Source organism: Salmo trutta, chromosome 4, assembly GCF_901001165.1.
Source record: "Salmo trutta chromosome 4, fSalTru1.1, whole genome shotgun sequence".
Classification (NCBI taxonomy): Eukaryota; Metazoa; Chordata; class Actinopteri; order Salmoniformes; family Salmonidae; genus Salmo; species Salmo trutta.
Window position 1 is genome coordinate 8329107 of NC_042960.1, and position 25395 is coordinate 8354501.

At 44.1% G+C, this 25395-nt stretch overlaps 2 protein-coding genes across 5 annotated transcripts; one reads left to right on the forward strand and one right to left on the reverse strand.

Annotated features, from left to right (window-relative positions):
- Positions 1-3574: 3574 nt before the first annotated feature.
- LOC115191798 (transmembrane protein 184C) lies at positions 3575-10959 on the forward strand. Of its 2 annotated transcripts, XM_029749729.1 has the most exons (11): positions 3578-4187; positions 4260-4390; positions 4526-4562; positions 5007-5123; positions 5339-5427; positions 6674-6748; positions 7193-7286; positions 7429-7541; positions 7959-8058; positions 9848-10019; positions 10282-10959. In XM_029749729.1, exons 1-11 carry the CDS (start codon positions 4068-4070, stop codon positions 10614-10616), a joined length of 1383 nt encoding a protein of 460 aa, XP_029605589.1. In that variant the 5' UTR covers positions 3578-4067; the 3' UTR covers positions 10617-10959. The 2 variants fall into 2 exon arrangements, with proteins under 2 accessions (XP_029605588.1, XP_029605589.1); XM_029749728.1 differs by having other exon boundaries at positions 3575-4390.
- Positions 10960-12114: 1155 nt separating this feature from the next.
- LOC115191795 (protein arginine N-methyltransferase 9-like) lies at positions 12115-25355 on the reverse strand. Of its 3 annotated transcripts, none has more exons than XM_029749725.1 (13): positions 25092-25355; positions 24129-24328; positions 23396-23544; positions 22843-23079; positions 22203-22370; positions 21633-21735; positions 20826-20935; positions 20327-20516; positions 19854-20037; positions 16968-17715; positions 16563-16716; positions 14380-14502; positions 12115-12791 (listed from the first exon to the last, which is right to left on the reverse strand). In XM_029749725.1, exons 2-13 carry the CDS (start codon positions 24324-24326, stop codon positions 12519-12521), a joined length of 2637 nt encoding a protein of 878 aa, XP_029605585.1. In that variant the 5' UTR covers positions 24327-24328; positions 25092-25355; the 3' UTR covers positions 12115-12518. The 3 variants fall into 3 exon arrangements, with proteins under 3 accessions (XP_029605585.1, XP_029605584.1, XP_029605586.1); XM_029749724.1 differs by lacking the exon at positions 25092-25355 and adding an exon at positions 24773-25055; XM_029749726.1 differs by lacking the exons at positions 22203-22370; positions 22843-23079; positions 23396-23544; positions 24129-24328; positions 25092-25355 and having other exon boundaries at positions 20826-20997; positions 21633-21702.
- Between the last annotated feature and the right edge of the window lie 40 nt (positions 25356-25395).

Here is a 25395-nt window from a genome sequence, read left to right on the forward strand (position 1 = left end):
TTGCTGCACATCTGAAGTTAGCAAAAGAGCATCTGGATGTTCCACAGCGCTACAGGCAAAATATTCTGTGTACAGATGAAACTAAAGTTGAGTTGTTTGGAAGGTACACAAAACACTATGTGTGGAGAAAAAAAAAGTCACAGCACACCAACATCAAAACCTCATCCCAACTGTAAAGTATGGTGGAGGGAGCGTCATGGTTTGGGACTGCTTTGCTGCCTCAGTGCCTGGACAGCTTGCTATCATCAACAGAAAAATGAATTCCCAAGTTTATCAAGACATTTTGCAGGAGAATGTAAGGCTATCTGTCCACCAATTGAACCTCAACAGAAGTTGGGTGATGCAACAGGACAACGACCCAAAACCCAGAAGTAAATTAACAACAGAATGGCTTCAACAGAAGAAAAAATGCCTTCTGGAGTGGCTCAGTCAGAGTCCTAACCTCAACCCGATTGAGATGCTGTGGCGTGACCTCAAAAGAGCGGTTCACACCAGACATCCCAATAATATTTCTGATCTGAAACAGTTTTGTAAAGAGGAATGGTCCAAAATTCCTCCTGACCATTGTGCAGGTCTGATCCTCAACTACAGAAAACTTTGGTTGAGGTTATTAAATCCAAGGGTTCACATACTTTTCCCACCCTGCACTGTGAATGTCTATACGGTGTGTTCGATAAAGACATGAAAACGTATAATTGTTTGTGTGTTATTAATTTAAGCAGACTGTGTTTGTCTATTGTTGTGACTTAGATGAAGATCAGATCAAATTTATGCAAAAATCCAGGTATTACCAAAGGGTTCACATACTTTTTCTTGCCACTGTATATATTTTGTACCCCCTTTGCAATCTTGTCTCATTGTTGCAACTCCCCAACGGGCTCGAGAGGCGAAGGTCGAGTCATGCATCCCCCGAAACATGACCCACCAAACCACGCTTATCAAAACCCGCCTGCTTAACCTGGAAGCCAGCCACACCAATGTGTCGGAGGAAACACTGTTCAACTGACAACCGAGGTCAGCCTGCAGGCACCCAGCCCGCCACAAGGAGTCGCTAGAGCGCGATGAGCCAACTAAAGCCCCCCGGCCAAACCCTCCCCTAACCCGGACGACGCTGGGCCAATTGTGCACCGCCCTATGGGACTCCCGATCACGGCTGGTTGTGATTCAGACCGGGATTGAACCAGCGTCTGTAGTGACGCCTCTAGCACTGCAATGCAGTGCATTAAACCTCTGCGCCACTCGGGAGGCCCTTAAATACAATGCCGAGACAGCCAGGGGTCGAACCTAGAATCCTTTAATCCGTCGTCAGACACATTTTCCATTGTGCCACTGTCCCCGATCATTCACATTTCTTAACAAATCCTCCTACAGTTCTATGTGCCATCCAAATAACCTTATTGTGCACTGTAAAATGATGCTTCAGTGGGATATTATCGACGTCACATTGTCTATGCTCAAATATGTTTTCAGTTTGATCAAACACAGCACATGTTTATCCTACCCAGCCCTAACATGGCTGTGTTCCTAATGCCATTTTGCATAGCAATCCCTCCAAGCTATAACCCACCAAGGCGCCAGCTCGCTCGCATTACTGTGGTGGCAAAGACCATTTCTAATTTATAAAAGCCAAAAGGATAAATTCAAAATTCATGAACAATCTGTCTGGTAACAACCAGTGATTTCTGTGACTGTGGGGCAGTAGCTAGTGAAACGATGGGGACGGATGGTGCAACACAAAGGAAAGTTCTGCCTCCACTCATTAAACAGGGAAACGCACTCTGAACGAAAGAGAGGAGAGAGAGATTCATAGTCATACTTCTCCTCCCTAGGCTCTTTCTATAACTTTCTTCATACTCAATGCGGTTTGAGTATAAAATCCTTTAGAAAAATGTCAGAACAGCTATAGTGAAACAAATTGCTGGCAACAAGAGGCCTAAAACTCCTTGGAATCTTGTAATTCATTCCCAGAACTAAACAAACAATGAGAGAACAATGAGGGAGAATGATTACTATTTTGTTTTACAAGCCTAGTCAATTCAACCCACCATCTGCCCTCATCATGGAAAAGTTCGTGCCGACAACCTTCTCTGCGTAAAACATTATTTCACTCCTCGTCACCGCTGCGAGAGTAATTGAAGCAGACCGCCGAGGGGTTATAAAACTTGTCTGTTTCACATTCTCCAGGATTCTTGGTGTCGTGACTGAGAGAGGTTGTTTGTTAAAAGAGCAGGTCTCCAATGATACATAGCAGATCAGGCCAACACAAAACAGTTCCTAGTTCCCGGCACTGGCTTCAAGTCATGAAATAAGTATAGTGACCTTCACTTCAACCCCACTGCATTTTGAGGTATACGAAGATTGTCACTCCAATAAATATATTTAAATTGAGAAGTTTCCCTGATTTCTGCACTCTGTGGTAAGAAATGCAGTCCTTGTCTTCACTGCTGTAAATGCACATACATTCGTTAAAAAAATAACAAGCACATTCCTTAAACAATTTGTTAACAAGTATCTCTAATAAACATAAGCTCAAATCCCACATCCTTGACTTTCTCTGCTTCCCTGCACCGAGCTAGACCCAGAGCACATTCTCTGTTGTGGTTCAATTTATTCAATGTGGAGCCTAATGTTCAACTAAACAAGTTTCAACTGGAATGAATCAATTGAAAACCTTCAATTGGACAAAGAAAAGAGAGTCTAGTTGACTATGGCCTATTTACTCCACTCTAATTAACGGAGCAACGGATGCTTCTCTGAAATTGTTTAACAATTTAAATTGTCTAAAGGATAACAGATCTGTATTGAAATAGTTATCCTAGGACTATACAGAGATGGTCGTTGTGTTTTTCAAATTAAGGCCTTGTGATAACATGTAGTAGAGGTTTTTTTTAAAGCAACTTCAGCTAAATACATTCCTGATGTCATCCATCTTCATTGTGTTATCTTTCTTTGGACAAATGGCTTCACTTGACTAAATATTTAGTGCTGACTTGCACCTTTCTGAAAGCTTTTGTAGGAATTAGAGGAGCTTTTGGACTTAATCCTCTCACACCCTTTCTCACTTCTTAAGAATCTTAATTAGAACCATGTATTCACAGGCCACATGTTTTACAGCAAGGAAAGAGAGAAAGAAATATATATAAATAAGAGAGAGAGAAGCCAACTCCAGTATGTTTTTTTTATGTAGGCAAAGGATACACAAATAATATTCAACAAATACATATTTGTGGTATTTTCTATGAATAAATGTGAGAAGTTAGGCTAGTTCAATGTGGAGCATGATGATGAAAATGAGTTTCCATAGTGGATTTATATTTTGTCATTATTTTATACAGTTGAATTTTTCTTAACTTTTGGTCATTTAAATGAATTATTATTTTCCACTTGTGTGAAATACTGAGAATGATGGATTTGCATTGCCATCTAGTGGAGCATACATGAGGACTCAGATTGCAGATCAACCGAACTACATCTGTGCCCAAGTCTTCCAATGTGATGGATTAAAAGGTGAGCAATGAAAAGTATTGAGATCTTTTCCATAACCAATCAGATTGAAGCATGGGCGGCATTTGTCAAGAACGTCAACAAGAAATAACCATCAGTTAGGTTGTAAAACTTATTTTGATGTTTAGGAAGTTTTAGAAATGAATAGATCGTTATTAATACAAGAACTGCGTTGTTTTTGATCAGTTGGATTTTATTAGATGATCAATTTTTGTTTTTAATTTTATCAAGAGCTTTCGCTTGGAATGGATGCAGCGTGGATTCATTGTTTGTTTACATAGTGAATCATGACATCAGCTGACTAACGTTAGCTAGCTAGCTACCAATTTCTGGTTTAGTAAAGCAGCTAACGTTACAATGTGTTTGGAAATTGTCGTTCAGTATTCATGCTTCCCAAAGCACATTTGAAACGAACTGTTATATCCCAAGCTATAGCTGGCAGCGGTAATAGCTAGTTGTTAGCTTGCTAGCATTAGCTTTGTTTTCAGCAAACTCACCCATTGACCCAGTGAGTGTAGGACGCTGGCCAACTTGCTGTGGCTAACTAGCTTACCATTACAAATATGCCTTGTACTTGTGGCAACTGGAGGAGATGGATTCGGCCTCTGGTCGTTCTTCTATACTTTCTGGTTGTGCTTGTCGTCCTACTACCCCTGTGCATCTGGGAACTACAGAAATCAGAGGTCAGTTGGTATCATTGCAGCCCAATCATATCGTTACTTGATTACTTTATATACGTAATGTATACCTTTCAGGTTGGTACCCATAACAAAGCATGGTTCATAGCTGGGATATTCGTGTTCATGACCATACCCATATCACTATGGGGGATCCTGCAGCATCTTGTAAACTATACTCAACCAGAGCTACAGAAGCCAATTATCAGGTAAGTGAAAGGCTACTCTGTCACAGCTGTAGGATAGAATTACTTCATTACCGTCATGGGTTTGTGTCTTTACCTTGAATGATATACAATACAACCTAACTGATTGTAAATGATCTCGTCTCCTTTTTTTTACAGAATATTATGGATGGTCCCCATTTACAGTTTAGACAGTGTAAGTAATGCGTTCAATTCTTGATCATGTAGCTAGATGTTCTTAAAAGTCAACATTGGTTTATTGTTTAGTTACAAATATTTGACAGAAGAAGTCACTGTAGCTTTGACAGTAGTAAAACTGAAAAGCGCCTGACATGAGCGTGGCACTTCTATTCGTTTCGCTATGCTAATTAGCATCTGCTACGCTCAGCGTTCCCCCTATCACACAATTTCCATTATCCTACTTCCCAAAGAATGAGAACAGAGCTCCTTTAGAAAAACAAAACAGAGAAACAAAAAAATGCCTCACTCCCTGACTGACTTTTCAGAGTAAATGTTTTCAATAGTTTCAAGTGTTCACTATTATCATGCAACATATCATTGAGAGTGTAATGGCCCATCTATGATCCCATTCCTCTCCGTGTCTTCCTCTCCCCCCCCTCTCCCTTTCTCTCTCACACAGTGGATTGCGTTGAAGTACCCCAGCATTGCCATCTACGTGGACACGTGCAGGGAGTGCTACGAGGCATACGTCATCTACAACTTCATGATCTTCCTGCTCAACTACCTGGGAAACCAGGTACACGTTCTTGTCATGACCAGACTGAGAATGATCCCAGACCTGTTTGTTCTAACATTCCAATCATGGCCACTCTTTGTCCAATGCCAAACATAAGTCTAGCACAAACACATCTGGATCCCAGGCTAGACTGAGTAGCCTACATTTATTTCAATATCCTCACACTGTAATTCCTCTCTTCTCTTTATTTCTCTCTCTCAACCATGGGTAACCAGTACCCCAGCCTGGTACTGATGCTGGAGGTGCAGGAGCAGCAGAAACACCTTCCTCCCCTCTGCTGCTGCCCGGCATGGCCCATGGGAGAGTGAGTTTGTTGCTTTTATAGTTTTTGTAGTTCTTTAAGTGTATGTGTGCAATAATGAACAGGCCCCATGTACCAGATCTGTTAGTGCTGTGCATTTGGCATGAGAACAAACATAGGGGTTGGCTTTACTCATAGCGATAGAGGATGCAACATTGTATCTGTCCCATTAGGGTGTCTGTGGGAGCATGGGCAGGGCATTGATGCCATCTCCATTTTGAAGTAGTGAATTTTCTTCTACTACTTTTATAAGTTGGTATACAAAATTAAATGGTCATACTGCCACCTGGAAGGTGTTGTTTGAACAGATATAAAGCCAAGGTTGGCAAATTTACTGCCACCTCTGGTTATGGAATGTTTGATCACTTATAATTCATTGGCTGATGCCTCCTTATGACCTGGATGGATTTATGTGATCCTTCCTTAAACCATAGGAAGTCCCACCCAATTGACTACTTCAAAATGGTGAAAGTCCTTAATGGCACTGTCCATGCTAAAACTGGCTTTTGGCCATTAGAGTCCTCTATCAATATCTATGGCATTACTGCACAATCAGCCAGGCTAATAAGGAGCTATAATATTATCCATACCATGTGTTATAAGTTTACATTTTAGGATGAAGGTCTATGTTTTTGTGCAGCAATAAACTACCACTTCTTTGTTTTACATGGAAATTTTAGGATTAATAACATGTTTTTATACCACATTGATGTGTTTTAAGTATACATTTATATTTCAGGCTCATAATCAAAACAGGAAGTTGGGTGTTAAAGTGGCTCCAGTCTGTGTGGCCTCCATTTTGAGTCTCTTTGTTTGTTTGGCTGCTTGAAGTCTCTCCATGTCTCTATTGCTACTCGCCAGCTCCAAACGAGCCCCAGTCAGGCAACAATAGTAATATGTAGCATGTCTGCCTGTAGTTGATTAAGAACAGAACCAGAAGTGTTTGCAAGTGGAACAACGTGTTCTCATTTTAGGAAAAATGCACCAGCCTAAAGAACAGAAAGACAGCATTAGGCTCATCTGTTTTGTTTACTCTGCATTTTAACTAATGCTGTGCATCTGCGATTTTAGCCACAGGTATTGCAACATCTTTCTTCATAGGATGTTATTGATTTTAAGAAATGGAAGAAATTCATGAAAACAAAGCTGGTGATTAGTAAGATGTAGGCGCTATTTGATAGTGGGAAAAAGCTAACATTTTGTGTGAATGTCTTTCCTTAATAATGTGTACCGTGTTTTTCTATTGCAGGGTATTGCTATTGAGATGCAAGCTGGGAGTGTTGCAGTACACGGTTGTCAGACCAGTCACAACAGTTATTGCCTTGTAAGTGTTTTGCACAGGATCTGTTATTCCATTCAGGATGGACTTATGTTATATGCCCAAGTGTTGAATGTACATGTGCCCAGAGAGACAGCAACCTTACCTTGGTCCAGGGCCAGCTCTGTCTCTCTTGACTTCTGGGTCGGCCAGTCCAAGCAGATTATCATTTGTTCAGATGGTGACGAAACATAAATATGTACAAAAAGGAAAAATACCAAAGGCATGCCCAAACCTAAAGATTTTAAAATAAAAAAGGTATCATTGCCACCAAACCAACCAGCAGCCTTACGGCTCTCCAAGCTGCCACCCCTTGGGGGACTGGGGTGTGGAAGTGGTAGTGATCTGTAGTGTGCGGTCTAAACTACCTAACCTATTCCCTAACACTCACCACATATAAATTAACTTTTTGTATTAAGTCATATCACGTCTCCATTCACTATCCTGTAGGATATGTCAGCTCTGTGGTGTGTATGATGAAGGTAACTTCAGCTCAACCAATGCATGGACGTACCTGGTGATATTCAACAATATGTCGCAGCTGGTAGGTTCTGTATTTTTCACACTTGTCTCCACATTGCTGTAAACTTTCTGTCACCATACCACCACTACAAAGATAACATTTAAATATTTAGCATTCAGTATGTGGTCTCTTTCTCTATCATGCTCTCTCCTCTCTCTCCCAGTTTGCCATGTACTGTTTGGTCCTGTTCTACAAGGCCCTAAGAGAGGAACTGGCCCCCATCAGGCCAGTGGGGAAGTTCCTGTGTGTCAAAATGGTGGTGTTCGTCTCCTTCTGGTGAGTGCTTTTTTTGGGGCTGCCATTTTGGATCACCTGCATCTACCTCCTAGCCTGGTTCCAGATCTGTTTGTGCTGTCTTGCCAACCCCTGTGGTCAATGTCAAGCCATTGACATAGCACAAACAGATCTCGGACCAGGTTATCGACCTCCATGATTAATAACATATTTGTTTACCAGTCAATGTGTCTGCCATTTATGGATCTAGCATTGTTATCCATTAAAGTAACACAGTTTTGGCTTCCCATTTGTATTTCTTATCAACTTTTTTTCAGAATTGCATGTGTAGGACTTGTTAACAAAGTATGTTTCAAAGCTGTGTGGAATATAGCCAGTAATTGGGTTAATGCGTTCCCTGTGTTGGCTGCAGTGTAGAGGATTGATTATTTCCACTCTGTTGTCTGGACTCTATCTTAGGCAAGCTGCATTCATCGCTCTCCTGGTCAAGGTTGGGGTGATCTCAGAGAGACACACGTGGGACTGGGACAATGTGGAGGCTGTAGCTACAGGCCTACAGGTAATTCAAGACAATACCAACACTGTATAATGCCATAGTAAGACTTTTACTACAATGCTACATAATGATGTAGTAATGCAATTGTAAAATTACTTGTTTGGTATAAATCAAATCAAATGTATTTATATAGCCCTTCTTACATCAGCTGATATATCAAAGTGCTATACAGAAACCCAGCCTAAAACCCCAAACAGCAAGCAATGCAGGTGTAGAAGCATGGTGGCTAGGAAAAACTCCCTAGAAAGGCCAAAACCTAGGAAGAAACCTAGAGAGGAACCAGGCTGAGGGGTGGCCAGTCCTCGTCTGGCTGTGCCGGGTGGAGATTATAACAACCATGGCCAAGATGTTCAAATGTTCATAGGTGACCAGCATGGTCAAATAATAATAATCACAGTAGTTGTCGAGGGTGCAACAAGTCAGCACCTCAGGAGTAAATGTCAGTTGGCTTTTCATAGCCGATCATTGACAGTATCTCTACCGCTCCTGCTGTCTCGAGAGTTGAAAACAGCAGGTCTGCGACAGGTAGCACGTCCGGTGAACAGGTCAGTGTTCCATAGCGCAGGCAGAACAGTTGAAACTGGAGCAGCAGCACGGCCAGGTGGACTGGGGACAGCAAGGAGTCATCATGCCAGGTAGTCCTGAGGCATGGTCCTAGGGATCAGGTCCTCCGAGAAAGAGAGAATTAGAGAGAGCATACTTAAATTCACACAGGACACCGGATAAGACAGGAGAAATACTCCAGATATAACACTGACCCTAGCCCCCCGACACATAAACTACTGCAGCATCAATACTGGATGCTGAGACAGGAGGGGTCAGGAGACACTGTGGCCCCATCCGATGATACTCCCGGACAGGGACAAACAGGCAGGATATAACCCCACCCACTTTGTCAAAGCACAGCCCCCACACCACTAAAAGGATATCTTCAACCACCAACTTACCATCCTGAGACAAGGCCGAGTATAGCCCACAAAGATCTCCGCCATGGCACAACCCAAGGGGGGGGCGCCAACCCAGACAGGAAGACCACGTCAGTGACTCAACCCACTCAAGTGACGCACCCCTCCTAGGGACGGCATGGAAGAGCACCAGTAAGCCAGTGACTCAGCCCCTATAACAGGGTTAGAGGCAGAGAATCCCAGTGGAGAGAGGGGAACCGGCCAGGCAGAGACAGCAAGGGCGGTTCGTTGCTCCAGAGCCTTTCCGTTCACCTTCACACTCCTGGGCCAGACTACACTCAATCATAGGACCTACTGAAGAGATGATTCTTCAGTAAAGACTTAAAGATTGAGACCGAGTCTGCGTCTCTCACATAGATAGGCAGACCATTCCATAAAAATGGAGCTCTATAGGACAAAGCCCTGCCTCTGGCTGTTTGCTTTGATATTCTAGGGACAATTAGGAGGCCTGCGTCTTGTGACCGTAGCGTACGTGTAGGTATGTACGGCAGGACCAAATCGGAAAGATAGGTAGGAGCAAGCCCATGTAATGCTTTGTAGGTTAGCAGTAAAACCTTGAAATCAGCCCTTGCCTTAACAGGAAGCCAGTGTAGGGAGGCTAGCACTGGAGTAATATGATCAAATTTAATAAGGCAATATCTGTTGAGGCTTGTGGTCTCAAGCGCCATAGAAAACGAGATGATTAATCTCAAGGACTTCTATCCTGTGCAAGATTTCTAAATAACTTCAATAGATATGATGGTTTGTTACATACTAAGTACATGAAACAGGTGTGAGAATATACTTGCTTTGCTATACAGTCAAGCTTTCATCCATACTTCATCCAGGACTTCATCATCTGTGTGGAGATGTTCCTGGCGGCCATCGCCCACCACTTCAGCTTCACCTACAAGCCCTACATCCAGGAGGCTGAGGAGGGATCCTGCTTCGACTCCTTCCTGGCCATGTGGGACATCTCTGACGTCAGGGCTGACATCTCTGAGCAAGTCCGCAACGTCGGTTAGTTCTCATCCCATTTGGCTTGACTAAATAGCAGTCATGCATGGATGGAATCATAGAAGCCGCAGTTAAGAACTTTGTTTGAAAAGGTTCCATCTCAGAACCAAATGCATTGGCTAGCTACTTGATTTATGTTAATAGAATGTCATGAGAGAATAGAAAATGGCTACTCTCAAAATCTTCAAGACTTTGATAGATTTCCTTATTATGTGAGTGTTGCCATTCTCATATCTTCAAACACATTATTTATTTCCTGATACAGGGAGAACGGTTATGGGCCGACCTAGGAAGACCTACTTTGGTGAGGCGGAGGACGACGGCGAGCGCTCAGGCTTGCTTTCTCCAGGCTCATTGTACGCCATCGGTCCCACGGAGGCCTTGTCGAACCCGGCGTCCCCCAAGGGTTGGTACCAGGGCCTGGGCAAAACCCAAACGCCCCACTCCCTGTCGGCCCCCGCCGAGCTCAGCAATGCTCAGTGGATTGGAGAGGGGGATGGAGAGGAGAGGGAAGACGATGGTAGACAAGCCCCAGAGCACAGAAACACCACCAACGAGCCAAAAGACTCGGTTACAGACGACCTTGTCGTTATCACCTAGCTTAGCGTCATCGCTAAAATCCTCCAATGGGGTCTCTGAATGCACGTTATACCAAACACAGTTGGGCAGGAACCAAGTATGGCCTCAGCTACGTTTCCCCTACAGACGATATTTGGGTAATCCGCACAAGACCAAATTTAAAGCAAGCGATGAAAAAGCACACGTTAATTAAGCAATATTGTAGTGTCATTCATCCACCAGGGCTGATGCAGATGGACCTCTGTCAATGACAGCTTGAAGAATGTTCATAAGCTTTTGTAAGGGTCTCATGACACTTAAGATATTTTTTATTGTATCTGTATTGTACTACTGAGTCATAATGGTAAAGTACGGTACCTCAATACCTTATTTTAGTATAACCCCTCTTCATTGTAATGCGTCTGGACTTCAAAAGCCGGTGAGATATTTTACCAGTATACTTGTTCTATAATAGCGCCTGGGTGATATCACTACAAACTCGTTAATCATTTACTAAGGGTTTTAGTTGTTACTACGAAAACGTTCAAAGTATTATATATGTAGCTTTTAAACTGAAACTTATACAAAATACTGGTTAGCACCAATGATTGGTTTATATACAGTGCCACTCATTCTCGGGTTTTTCTTTATTTTTACTATTTTCTACATTGTAGATTAATAGTGAAGACATCAACTATGAAATAACACACATGGAATCATGTAGTAACCCCAAAATGTTTTTATTTGGGATTCTTCAATGTAGCCACCCTTTGCCTTGATGACAGCTTTGCACACTTTTGGCATAAAGAAAAACCCTTCAATGAGTAGGTGTGTCAATACTTTTGACTGGTACTGTACATCATTGGTTTGCACATGCTTGAATACGGTCTTCGAACCTATGGTACAGATTGTGAAGCATGAAGCTGTCTCACACTTTGGCATTAACGCTAACAGCTGGGCAGTCTCTATAGTCTTCTCAGATGCCTTGTTCTTCTATGTGCCGTACGTGGTCCTAGTGTATCCACACTATATCCACTATCAAGTAATTCACACATTTCACGTCTGCCTCTCATTTCTAAATATAAACTGATGCTTCCATAGTCATGGTTATAGATATACATTTTGTTGGACCAATGTAGCTGACATTTTTCTTACCGTTCTAATTTCTGTTTTAAGCTTTTCAGGGATATTAGTTGTGATTTACCGTACTGAAAGGGATTGATTTCAGTCTTTTACTAGTTTCATTGTCATCCATTAGTAGAATGTCTTCCAATCAGGAATGTGTGTCAAGTGTGTGCAGCTATTGCCTTACCTGATAATGTTTGTCACAAAGCATTAACCTTCAGAGGGAAGTACTACATCAAACATGTCAGCACCTTTGTCTTTGAGAGTTCATCTCAAGGTTCCAAACATTCACCCTCCAATAAATTCAATTCAATGTGGCTGTCAGTTTTTGCGAGTGTCAATAAGAAATTGACAATGTTGTTGATGACACCAAGTCCCTTGTTTGTTCATTATGATTTCGGAGATAAAATGCAAGTGCTGATAGAAAACATTTTAATGAGGACTGCAACCATAATCAAGAGACGTCATTCCAAAACAAGATTACGAACACACTGAAGACCAAAACGTCTCAAGATGAGCACATCATAAAACATGTAAATGTCTTTGTGAAAGTCCTGAGAGAAGGCATATTGAGATGGTAGCTATTGTAGACCTTGTGGGGTCATTTTAGAGCTGGCGCTTCTGGAGAGTCCCTTCCTCTCCTCGACATGTAAGCCGTTCACACTCATAATATAGAATCCAGAGTGATACATTGACCTCTCTCCCAGTAAGACTGAGTGGACTTGATGCTCTTGTAGAATCAAAAGCACCACAACTCCCTCCTTTAAAACACTAATGAAGTGGACTCTTGTACTGTTCATATCACCAGACATCTACTTCTCACAGACGGTCACTGAGCGGACTAACAGAATCCACAGTCCCGGTCTCCCCAGCCTCTTCTATACTGGCTGATATGGAGATGGAGCTCTTCTGCAGGGTGACGGCCAGTCGTACCCAGTCTCCCTTCCTCACCGCCAGGGGCTGGTGCAGCACCACGGCAGCCTGCTTCCAATGGGAGTCCTGGTTGAAGGTGCTCACGCTGATCTCCTCATTCAGGTGGATCTGGTACCAGAAGGGCACAGCAGTCACCCTGCCTGAGGCACTAGCCTGGACCTGGGAGAAACACACAGTCAGGGCCATAGAAATAGACTATTGTAATCAATAAAATAGTAATTATAAACTCGGGGAAAAAAAAGAGACGTCCTCTCAACTGCGTTTATTTTCAGCAAACTTAACGTGTAAATATTTGTATGAACATAAGATTCAATAACTGAGAAACTGAACAAGCTCCACAGACATGTGACTAACAGAAATGGAATAATGTGTCCCTGAACAAAGGGGGGGGTCAAAATCAAAAGTAACGGTCATTATCTGGTGTGGTCACCAGCTGCATTAAGTACTGCAGTGGATCTCCTCCTCATGGACTGCACCAGATTTGCCAGTTCTTGCTGTGAGATGTTACCCCACTCTTCCACCAAGGCACCTGCAAGTTCCCGGACATTTCTGTGTGGAATGGCCCTAGCCCTCACCCTGCGATCCAACAGGTCCTAGACGTACTCAATGGGATTGAGATCCGGGCTCTTCGCTGGCCATGGCAGAACACTGACATTCCTGTCTTGCAGGAAATCACGCACAGAACAAGCAGTATGGCTGGTGGCATTGTCATGCTGGAGGGTCATGTCAGGATGAGCCTGCAGGAAGGGTACCACATGAGGGAGGATGTCGATCCTGCTCCAGAGTACAGGCCTCGGTGTAACGCTCATTCCTTTGACGATAAATGCGAATCACCCCTGGTGAGACATAACTGCGACTCGTCAGTGAAGAGCACTTTTTGCCAGTCCTGTCTGGTCCAGCGACGGTGGGTTTGTGCCCATAGGCGACGTTGTTGCCGGTGAAGGCTGGTGAGGACCTGCCTTACAACAGGCCTACAAGCCCTCAGTCCAACCTCTCTCAGCCTATTGCGGACAGCCTGAGCACTGATGGAAGGATTGTGTGTTCCTGGTGTAACTCGGGCAGTTGTTGTTGCCATCCTGTACCTGTCCCGCAGGTGTGATGTTCGGATGTACCGATCCTGTTACACGTGGTCTGCCACTGCGAGGACAATCAGCTGTCCTGTCTCCCTGTAGCGCTGTCTTAGGCGTCTCACAGTACAGACATTGCAATTTATTGCCCTGGCCACATCTGCAGTCCTCATGCCTCCTTGCAGCATCCTTGCAGCATGTTCATGCAGATGAGCAGGGACCCTGGGCATCTTTCTTTTGGTGTTTTTCAGAGTCAGTAGAAAGGCCTCTTTAGTGTCCTAAGTTTTCATAACTGTGACCTTAATTGCCTACCGTCTGTAAGCTGTTAGTATCTTAATGACCGTTCCACAGGTGCATGTTCATTAATTGTTTATGGTTCATTGAACAAGCATGGGAAACAGTGTTTAAACCCTTTACAATGAAGATCTGTGAAGTTATTTGGATTTTTTCTAATTATCTTTGAAAGACAGGGTCCTGAAAAAGGGACGTTCAATTCTATGATCAGGGCCACAGCTCAGTGGAAGTACTGACACTGCCAAGGGACCTGGCAACTCAGTGTTATCCTCAGTATAATGTGTAAGCAGACAATGGTGCCATTTACCATGGTCTTTTTTTTATTTATATGAATGTTTCAGACAATATATCTATAACTAAACGAATCTGTCGGGTTGGGTCTTTACCTTGACGTCTCTGTTGGTATAGTTGGCGTTGGTGTTCATGAGGTCCAGAATAAAGAGTTCTACAGAGTCACTAAGATGTCTACACTGCAGAGTGGACAAGTCCAGAAACACATGGACTGGAACCTAGGAAGGAGAGAGAGATCATATCATTGTTACATATTAGATGTCCGTTTAGCATCTGAGACTAATTTAACCCCTTTAAACAGAATGACAAGGCAGTCCATGTAGTCTAGTTCAGTATTTCCCAAACCTCTCCAGCTAGTTTCACTAGTTGTCAGGTGTTTTCAACACAATCTCCAACTCTTAGAACTCCTTTATGTGACCTGCTGCACCGCTACACTCTAGAAAGCAGGAGAGTTCTCATCAAGCGACAGAGCGGGAGTGTCATTGTCACAGAGAACAAACGAATGCCGCCGCCTCCTCCTCCTCCTCCTCCCTGTCACAGCTCCCGGTGTCTCCGCCGCTCTCCGTTTGATGTCATTGATGTAATGCTTACTGATGGATCCAGGTAGGGATGTCCTTGTGTGAATGCTTTTCCCCAGCGTGACAGTCGTGCTACGGCGTGCCCTTGTCGGAGCTCTTCAGAGACAACATCTGTTTAAACAAACTGCCGTCCCGCGGGAGCCAACGCCGAATATTAGAGCGCCAGCAAGACACCGGAAAAGACAAGACAACTTAAAAGGATTTCTCAGCTCCCCGTAATACGGACGGAAAGCCAGATAAAAGAAAACATGAGAAGTCTCAACGTAGAAGGTCGCATTGCAAGCAAAATGGGTTTTTAAAACCCATTTTGATTTTTAAAAAAGCACAGTAAAAGGTCAGTTTAAATGTACTGTGCCCTTTCAAATTGGTTCACTTGAGCTCAACTGCAATACAGCAGACCAAGAACCACCAACAGTACTGCGAAAGAAACTACAAATATTTGGGGGGGGGGGGGGGGGGGGGGGGGGTTGGCATTATATGTCTGCAGCCATCTTGAGTCAAGATGTTACAACCCTCAGGCAACATGTTGGTGTGTCTCAGGAGCCTGTTCTTTGAATCAAAAGAATGATGCAAGGTACAAAGAACATTGAGGCAGCTGTCAATACTATGACTATTGCATCTGTGACATGAGAGGGAATACCAGATATGAGAGGAGACATGTTGAGCGAGAAAGGCTTGGGAGTTGTGTCACGTAGAATGAATTTCTGAGTTGACCATACTTTTCCCCCTAACCATGCAGTAAATTTACTGTAGGACTTTGTTAGTTATCAGAGTATGGTGCATGCATATTTAGAGCTAGGGAGTGTGACTACAGCCAGGAGGTTTTCCTGACAATGTGACTGGACTCGGTCCTCTGTAGCTCTGTTGGTAGAGCATGGCGCTTGCCCTCAGAACAGCCTCAATTCGTCGGGGCATGGACTGACCCATGTTGACTCTAATGCTCCCCACAGTTGTGTCAAATAGGCTGGATGTCTTTTGGGTGGTGGACCATTCTTGATACACACGGGAAACGATTGAGTGTGAAAAACCCAGCAGCATTGCAGTTCTTGACACACTCAAACCAGTGTGCCTGGCACCTACTACCGTACCCCGTTCAAAGGCACTTCAATCTTTTGTCTTGCCCATTCACCCTCTGAATGGCACACATACACAATCCATGTCTCAATTGTCTCAAGGCTTAAAAATCCTTCTTTAACCTGTCTCCTCCCCTTCACCTACACTGATTGGATTTAACAAGTGACATCAATACGGAATCATAGCTTTCAACTGGATTCACCTGGTCAGTCTGTGTCATGGAAAGAGCTGGTGTTGCTATTGTTTTGTACACGGTGTAAAGAGAGATATATAAATAAACAGTGTGGTTTGAGGCCTGAATGCTGATTCACTGAAAGCTGTGGTATATCAGACTGTATACCACAGGTATGACAAAACATTCATATTTACTGCTCAAATAACCAGTTTACAATAAGGCTCCTCGGGGGTTTGTGGTATCTGGCAAACATACCACAGCTAAGGGCTGTGTCCAGGCACTTCGTGTTGCATCGTGCATAAGAACAGCCCTTGGCCATATACCACAACCCCTCTGGCCTTACTGCTTAACCATATCATTAAAACCTCAGGCCCTAGTGACGACATATGCAAGGCAGGTGGTGAGATACAGTATGCATGCAGCGGATCTGGGGAGGGTGTCAGTAACTCACAGTGAACTGGTTGATGAACGGGGCGATGTTGAAGCCCAGTGTAGGCTCCTGGCCCTGGACAGCACTCTCCAGCAGCAGGGTGTCAGACTCCACCAGCATCCCGTACACCACTATTCTCTCTGGGAAGATCTGACCGCCGTCCTCCAGCAGGCACCTGCCATGGATGGACCCCACCAAAACAATCAAACAATTGTACAAAAGGGACAGATTCTTCCAAACCCAAGTAGTCTATTTTTCCCAATGTGACAACACTGAAGATTCAATATCAACATTCGAGATGCTGCAATATGAGCCACAATCCCACCTCATTCCTAAAACACTATCAAATTCGACCAGCACTTCATACATACTACCCGTTTACTACCAAAACTACCTTTCCCAGCAGCGCTTGCTCCATCTTCCTACCTGGCTAGGGTGGCTTTCTCCATCAGCTTCTGCCTCACTAAGCCACAGGTCTCCACACAGTCTAATATAATGGCGCTCCACAGCTTCTCCCTGGAGGGTCTTTGGAGCACCGCCTGCTCGTCCTCCACCTGGTTCAGCCAGAACTCGAGAGCCTCCTCTGGGACACCGTTGGCCCTGGCCAGCCTCCTGAGCACCGCCTGGTGCTGGGTCTTCTCTACCGAACTATAGGCCTTCACCTGGCCCTGACTGGCTGCCATGAGGGAGAGAACAGAGAAGCCCTCGGACACGTCCAGCACGTAGAAGGGGTCGGGACCAGGGTCCATAGGGCCACTGGGGGGGTCAGTGAGAGGCATAACCTCTAACCCTTCACCCTGGCTGGGACCCTGGACCGAACAAGCATCCTTCAGGTTGGTGATGAGTTTAGCCAGTGCCCTGCGGAAACTATCGTGGTAGGGCTGGTTGTTGAGGAGGGCCATTTCAGCACACTCCAGCATGGTGTAGTCTCGAGGTCCACTGCTCTGCTCGGTCCCGAGGCAAGCTAGGGCGCTGCACAGTTCTGCCTCGGCGTTAAGGCTTGGGTTGGGGTTGCCGCTCGGGCCTGGGTCGTTTCTAGGTTTGTCTGGATCCAGACAGTCGTCTAGACAGAACTCTCGTCCGTCTCTCGCCACGGCAACGCTGCAGAGTCTCAGGTAGGCGTCCCGGCAGGAGATCTCCACGATGAGCTCGTCACCAGGCCTCAGGGGAAAATCTGACGAGACATTTCATTTTATGGTTCATTTGAAGAAGGACAGATACAAACCTATTGACATTGAATAAACAACCATCCAATGCGTTGCACCATCACTTAAATATTTTGCCCATTCACCCTCTGAATGGCACACATACACAATCCATGTCTCCTCCCCTTCATCTACACTGATTGAAGTGGATTTAACAAGGGACATCAATAAGGGATCATAGCTTTCACCTGGATTCACCTGGTTAGTTCATGTCATGGAAAGAGCATGTGTTCCTAATGTTTTATACACTCACTGTATGTACATTTGTTTTGAAGTGTGTGACCCTCTTAAGTCTAATAAATAAAAGCACGTAAAATTGCAAAAAACGCAAATTCCGTACAAATTCTTGGCATATCATAAGTAACAAGTTGATTTCTTTCTTTTTTATAAGGCCTTGTTGCACACATTACTGTTTATTCATGAACCACAACAACAAGTAAATAGAACTGGCATGGAACAAGATGCTTTGCCACTGCACAAAAAGAAAGAGGGAGAGAGGAAGGAGCGGGGAGCGAGAGAAATGAGATTCAGGGAGAGAGATTCCTGTAGGAATAACATCTGTTTGTGTCATCACGTCAGCGTGTGGCTTGTCGTTGTCAGGGGGCGTTTGGGGAAAATACATATGTAGAGCCTATAAGAGATTCATGAACACTAAAGAGTGTCACAGGCGATCCCGGTGCACCCGTCTGTCTCGCCACGGCAGCCGGGAAACAGATGTCGATGATCACCGGGAAAAATGGCGGGGATGGTGTCAAGGCGGGTCCCTGGACGCTGCCCCTGTCAATTAGCAACACTGCTGTACAGAAACACTGAGCTCGGCAGCTGAATGATGGTGCATCTCAATGACAACGCCACAACTTCACTTTGTTGTTCTACGTCTGGAAGGAGCACAATAGCCTGACAGGATATAGCAGTACAGAATTGTTTGCAGACAAAGGTCAAGCCTATTTGCGTAGAATTCATTCAGTCCATTTGAATGTTCATGGTTGTGGAATCCAGCTAGGCAAACCAAAGACAACCAATAACAGCCTCGAGGTTACAGTGTAAGTTGACTTCAGGTCATTGCCTACTGTCTTCAATGGAATAGGTTTCTTCTATATGTAGCCTACTGCCCCCGTTTGACAGAATGGGGAATTGCATTGCAAACATCAGAAGGGGACAAATATCACAGCGGAATATGCAAGAACACCATTTGTATATATTGTGTACAGTATGTAATATAGGTGTAATTTATTACTGCAATAGTTGAGTGGATGTCAGGAGAATCTGTGTAGAACTTGATCAGTCTCTACAGTGCATTCTGTGCATCTCTACTGTATGATTAGAAGGGCTCTATGTAGAGATGTTTATACACACTGCTCCCTACGCAGTGCTCCCTACGCACTGCAACACTACATCATACTCCTACAGAGGAGAAGTGTGCAGTTGTCTAAATATACTACCTCACTGCTCTTTCCATGAAATAGACCAGGGGTACTCAACTCTTAGAGCCTGCTGGTTTTCTGTTCTACCTGATAATTCATTGCACACGCCTGGTGTCCCAGGTCTAAATCCGTCTGATTAGAGGAGAACAATGAAAAAAAGCAGTGGAACTGGCTTCAAGGTCCAGAGTTGAGTTTGAGGGACACAGACTGACCAGGTGAATCCAGGTGAACGCTTTGATCCCTTATTGAGGTCACTTGTTAAATCCACTTCAATCAGTGTAGATGAAGTGAGGAGGATATTTAAGCTTTGAGACATGGATTGTGTATGTGTGCCATTCAGAGGGTGAATAGGCAAGACAAAAATATTTAAGTTCCTTTCAAAGGGGTATGGTAGTAGGTGCCAGGAGCACCGGTTTGAGTGTGTCAAGAACTGCAACACTGATGGGTTTTTCACTCTCAACAGTTTCCTGTGTATCAAGAATGGTCCACCACCAAAAGGACATCCAGCCAACTTGACAACTGTGGGAAGCATTGGAGTCAACAAGGGATCCCTGTGGATCACTTTCGACATCAGACAGAGTCCATGCCACGACGAATTGAGGCTGTCCTGAGGGCAAAAGGGAAGGTGTTCCTAATGTTTTGTACACTCAGTGTACATACATGTCTTATATAAGTGATCCTACTGTGTGGTGTCTGAACGGGGTAGATGGCCTGCTCCCAGCAGGTGTCCTCCTTAGGGCCGGTGGACAGGCTACTCTCCTGGTCCAGGTGGAGCTGGAACCACACGGCCAGGGCGTCCAGCAGACCCTCCCCAGTTACAGGTAGACGCACCCGGCTCACCTCCCTGGAGCACAGACCCTCCAGCTCCTGGGGTACAGTTAGCATAGCATCATACAATCACTGCTCTTCGATTCTTGGAACCTATAGCCAAATATCACTCAAACTAGCTTGTTCGATTTTGAAAAGCTTGAGCGAGTATGAGGCTTTTGACATACGAGATATTGTTTCATTATCAATATACAGAATCTACACACAGCAACGCCACTGTGAGGCTGTAAGTCGTAGTTGTTGATAATAACTAACAGTTCCCCATGGAGATGTAATTCTGGTTTATACGTTATCTATGTACACATAAAGACGCTCTACTGCCGCTAACCTGAACGTTGTTGAAGTCTATGTCCAGGGCATTGAAGGGTTCAGTGAGGGGCGTGTAGCCTCCAGGCAGTCTGCTCAGTCTCTCTGTGGTGTAGGGCTCTGTGGAGTCATCCTCTGAGCTGCAGCTTACTGGGCTGTGGAGCTCTCCGGCTGCAGCCGTGGCCAGGCCTCCCACCTCAGACACACACAGCCTGCAGGCACATGGTTATAAATAGATGGTATGACATGAATATTAACACCGGTGTCTGTTTACACACACACTACCTCCAGGGACATATGGCCTTCAGCTGTTGTTCCATGTCGACAATGACATATTCCAACAGATAAGGACACGAAAGGTGAACAACATGTTGAACTTGTTGATGTTTGGTCTACTGTTCTAAACGCTGAGGCATTGAGGGTGAAACATGCTAAATAAATGATACCACTAAATCCATCATTGAAGAACAACATCTGCCTGACTTAAGCTAGCCTTTATTAACAACAGAGGGACAGGTCACCTGTGATGGCGGCGGATCTCCAGGCACTGGACAGCCATCCCAAACACAGTGGCTCCGGCAGGGATGACCCGGCCTGTTTGGGAGGGAGGCCTGGATGGGTCCTGGGTGCTCTGCAGGAGCAGGAAGTGAGCCTTCACGTCTTCATACATCAGGCCTCATGCCATTAACTTTGCTATAATAGGATTTTGGTCGTTTTTACAATTTATAATATATGTTTACTAAATGCACTTGCCTGTATTTATAATTTTCATCAACCCTTTTAAAAAAAATGTTTTACCTCAAATGTATTATTGCATTGAGACCATAGATGGCACTGTTGACTTATATTGGCTGCAGCATTATGATATTGAGGAAGGTGGTTGATTGGTACTGTAGTCTCCTACTGTAACCTTAAAAATGATTTTGGATTAATCTCTTTGCCAATAAACAAAGGATTTGGCTGGATAAAGGACATTTAATATAAGAGGATTGATGCTCCATAATCATGTTTTACAATTGTGATACAAAAATATAGGTAAAGCCTCTTCTGAAGATTACTTTGCGATCACTTGTCTTGAATTGAGAGACAGACAATCCTGTTAAATGAATGAAAAACATGAACATGACTGGCATCTAAATCCATGGTGGTAATGAAACTGAAAATGTTATGAGAAAGATAATCAATACTAAAACCAATTCATGTTACTTACTAATCATGGTAATGCTTTCAGACTTGCACTAAATGGTGGCTTGTATTCACTACAGTGTTGGAACTCAGTATGAACACAAAATGAATCCTCAAAATGGCTGCCTATGCTAGTTAATTACCTGTGGAGGCAAAAGCAGATGATTCCAGGCGTGTATAAGGCTCTCTATAATACCTTCACCAAATAGGCCGGCATCCACAGTCTCGGTGACAACCAGCGATACCCTACCACAGAAAACACATCACACAAACGGTACACACACATTAGAGGAGGACGCATAGGGACAGTTTCCAGGCTACATTTGACATTTTAGTCATTTAGCAGAAGCTCTTATCCAGAGCGACTTACATTAGTGCATTCATCTTAAAGTAAGCTAGGTGAGACAACACATCACAATCGTAGCAAGTACATTTTCCCTCAACAAAGTAGTTATCAGCATAGTCAGTTCTAGTAGGAAAAGACAAGAATTTATTCAAGATACTCTTTAAAAAGAGGTAGGGTTTCAGACGTTTTTGGAAGATGGGCAGCGACTGTGCTGTCTTGACATTGTACGGGGTTAAATTAAGTCTTGGACTGATGCCCATGCTCAATGGAGAGTCTCCATGTCTTTTTAGTCCAGGACTAGGCTTAATCTATGTCCAGGAAACTGGCCCATACAGATGTCAGAGTAAGAGGGAAGGTGAAAGGTCACCTCTTAGGGATGTCTTTAGGCACTTCCATCTCCAGCGACTTCATATGGAGGATCTTGATGCGTCCGTTCATTCCGTTAGCGGTGACCACCTCACAGGCCAGTTCGTACATGGTCTTGGACAGCTCACAGGCGGACACCTCAGACGCCCCTGCCTTCTTAGCACACATTCTGTCCATACAGAGACCGGAGAGGAACAAGAATTACAAGCAGTAACAAACAAATAGAAATGGACAGACCACAGCCATGACAATTAGTGTTTTTAACACAAATGTAGTCAATCCCAGAGCTGTGTAGATTTCTCTGGGACAGATACTAACCATTAAGATTGTATAACTTTAACCTAATTCTTCATACAGCATAGCCACTGTAATAAAACAAAAGATGCACTTAAAAGGATAGCTCACCCAAATTACAAAATGACATTGGTTTCCTTACCCTGTAAGGAATGTACAAGGTATGACAGCAATCCATGCTTTGGTTTAGTTTTACTGGCAGTGGCTGGCACTATTTCCAAATGCTACCCTTTTAGCATTTGCGGCACAAATGTCCAAAGACCTCTTGCAGGTTAAGGAAAGCAATATGTCATTTTTTCATTTGATGAACTATCCCTTTAACTATAATAGGCAGAAAGAAATCTCACCCAAGGATACCGGTCCCTGTGCCTATATCTAACACAGTGTTGCAGCCTCCCTCAACAGCCTTCTGGATGGCCTGCTGGTACTTGTGGTTCCTCCTGCGATCGTTGAGCATCAGGAAGTGCCAGCGCTCCACCAGCCAGTTGGCCACACGGTAGAAATTCTCCTTGGCCTCAGGGTAGTCCGGCTTCAGCTTCAGGGCCTTGTGGAAATGACCAGCGGCCTCATCCCTGAATCCCATTCTGGAGCGTGCATGGAAGATTGGATTGGAACAATTGTGAGCAATCTAAGAATACTGTGACACATTTACTAGGACACAGCGCTGTCTGGCTAGTTCAATCACTTTACACCACTGCATGCAAACAAACAATTCATTGACAAGACATGAAAGAAAAGATAACTATAGTCTTGATCCGGTATTGAGCACAACCTAAGGTTCAATATTACCACACCATAACTCTGATTAGTAAAGTCAACCTAGTAAGCCTGACTAGTAAAGTCTTCCCAGTTCCCAAGCCTACAGACAAGACACCGGTCAGACTGTTGAGTGAGGGCTACCTGAACAGGTGTTCGCCCATGCTGTTGATGATGACCTCATCAGTAGGGAAGAGCTCCAGAGCCTGTTCGTAGCAGTCAAACAGGTCCTGGATGCGCCCCAGAGAGTCGAGCTCATCTGCCCATTTGAATAGAGTGAACCTAAAGGACTCCTGAAAACAAACAAAAAACACACATTCTAAAAACTTTATTGGCGATGTATTGGACTAATCTACAAATTACATCACTTGTCTTTGTCCTTCAGTGGTAAACATTCATATTATCACATGCAGAGAGAATACACACTTCAACTTCAAATCGAAAGGTAGCCTAGCGGTTAGAGCGTTGGGCCAGTAACCGAAGAATCGTTGGTTTGAATACCCAAGCCAACAAGGTTAGAAAATCTGATGTGCCATTGAGCAAGGCACTTAACCCTAATTTGCTAAAGGTGGCGCCATACTACTATGGCTGACCCTGTAAAATAACAAATTTCACTGCACCTATCTGGTGTATGTGAAAACAAATACAAATCTAATAAAGAAATTCTGAAAGTTCAAAGGGAATGTCAATTGTCAGACAGGCTGAATGGTGTATAGCCTACAGCAGGGCTCTCCAACCCTGTTCCTGGAGAGGGCACCTGATTCTAATAATTAGCTGCTTGATAAATTTAATCAGGTTAGTTACAACCTACAGGAGGGTAGCACTCCAGGAACAGGGTTGAAGAGCCCTGGCCTACAGGGTTTCCTTTGCTACCCACACTGGCAAAGTCCTTCAGCACAGGAGCCAGGTTGAGGACGAGAAGGTAGTGGACAAAGGCGGTCCCATAGTCTTGGTTGAACAGACACTGCTGGGCACTCTCCAGTGACCTGGACACCAGCTCATTCCTGGCAGGGTCCTCCCTGGGCACCCGACGGTTCCGTCTGCCACGCTTAGGCCTGGTGCTGGTGTTGGGCATTCCTATCACACAGGGAGTTAGGAGACCACATATGTTAGGAACACACAGAAACACATAGCCACACAACATTCATCACACTGATGAGCAGTTTAGTTTGATAATTACATAACTAGCTACAATGTCATTATCGATAGGTGTTGTGTTGCTGTGGTTGTAAGTGTGCAGCAGATATTTTGGTTGTAACCACAATACACGAGCTAGCAAGCTAACGTTATAATTATACAAGTCTAGACTATCGGTGCAAAATGCCACACATACTAGCCACATCAAATGATACAAGAGTGTAGCTAACTAGCAGTGTTGTGTTCATCATGCAATATCACTAGCTAACTACTGAGTATTATTTTCAATACTAGACGCTAACTTAGCTACTAATGTATGTTAACTAGCTAACTATAGCCAGCAGATTGTGTAAACCTTCATTTTCAGTAATGTTGATGACTTACTATATATGTATCACACAATCATGCATTTAAATACAACAGTAACAGTATAAAATGTAGAGCTAGCAACATCTGATAGCGCCGCTGGCTGAAGACCACTGACAGTGAAGTATAATAAGAGTTTCTAAACCCAGAGACGCAACATCCCCAGACTTCCGGGAACGCTTGCGAAGCAGACCAACAGACCAGGCCGGGGTTTGGGTTTTGAGAAATCAATAAGATAAGTAAAAAATTATTCCTTAGCTGTTAATCTTCTCGAAATCGAAAGGCACAACCTAGATGGAAGACAATGTCGCAAGTAGTTGAACATGTTTACTCTAACCTCGTGAACGTGACAAACTGACACGTCTTCATTTTTGTCAAAAACAACTTTATATCGAAGGAGTCCCTTTGATTTGACGGCCTGAACGTGCGCAGTTTGGCACGAAAGACCGTTGTACCCGATGACACGTTCTACTCATGAGTTTAGCTAGCCTACAAAGCGTGATCGTGGATTTCTATTGGTGTAGCAGTTTCTGCCTATCTTTATACTGTACTGTCTTAGGTATAATAAGAACTGCGGCACATGTCCGTTGAGTAAATAAGTACGGGTAGGAACAAAGATATCTTTCATGATTCCATTGTGT

Bases quoted from the DNA above. Each gene is read 5' to 3' on its own strand.
- LOC115191798 (XM_029749728.1), top strand. From the start codon at position 4,068: ATGCCTTGTACTTGTGGCAACTGGAGGAGATGGATTCGGCCTCTGGTC. The intron at 6,749-7,192 runs GTAAGTGTTTTG...ACTATCCTGTAG, and splicing joins GTCACAACAGTTATTGCCTT to GATATGTCAGCTCTGTGGTG. The intron at 8,059-9,847 runs GTAATTCAAGAC...TACTTCATCCAG, and splicing joins CTGTAGCTACAGGCCTACAG to GACTTCATCATCTGTGTGGA.
- LOC115191795 (XM_029749725.1), bottom strand. From the start codon at position 24,326: ATGCCCAACACCAGCACCAGGCCTAAGCGTGGCAGACGGAACCGTCGG. The intron at 22,371-22,842 runs GTGAGATTTCTT...CTGTATGGACAG, and splicing joins ACAGGGACCGGTATCCTTGG to AATGTGTGCTAAGAAGGCAG. The intron at 20,517-20,825 runs GTGACCTGTCCC...ATGTGCCTGCAG, and splicing joins GAGATCCGCCGCCATCACAG to GCTGTGTGTGTCTGAGGTGG.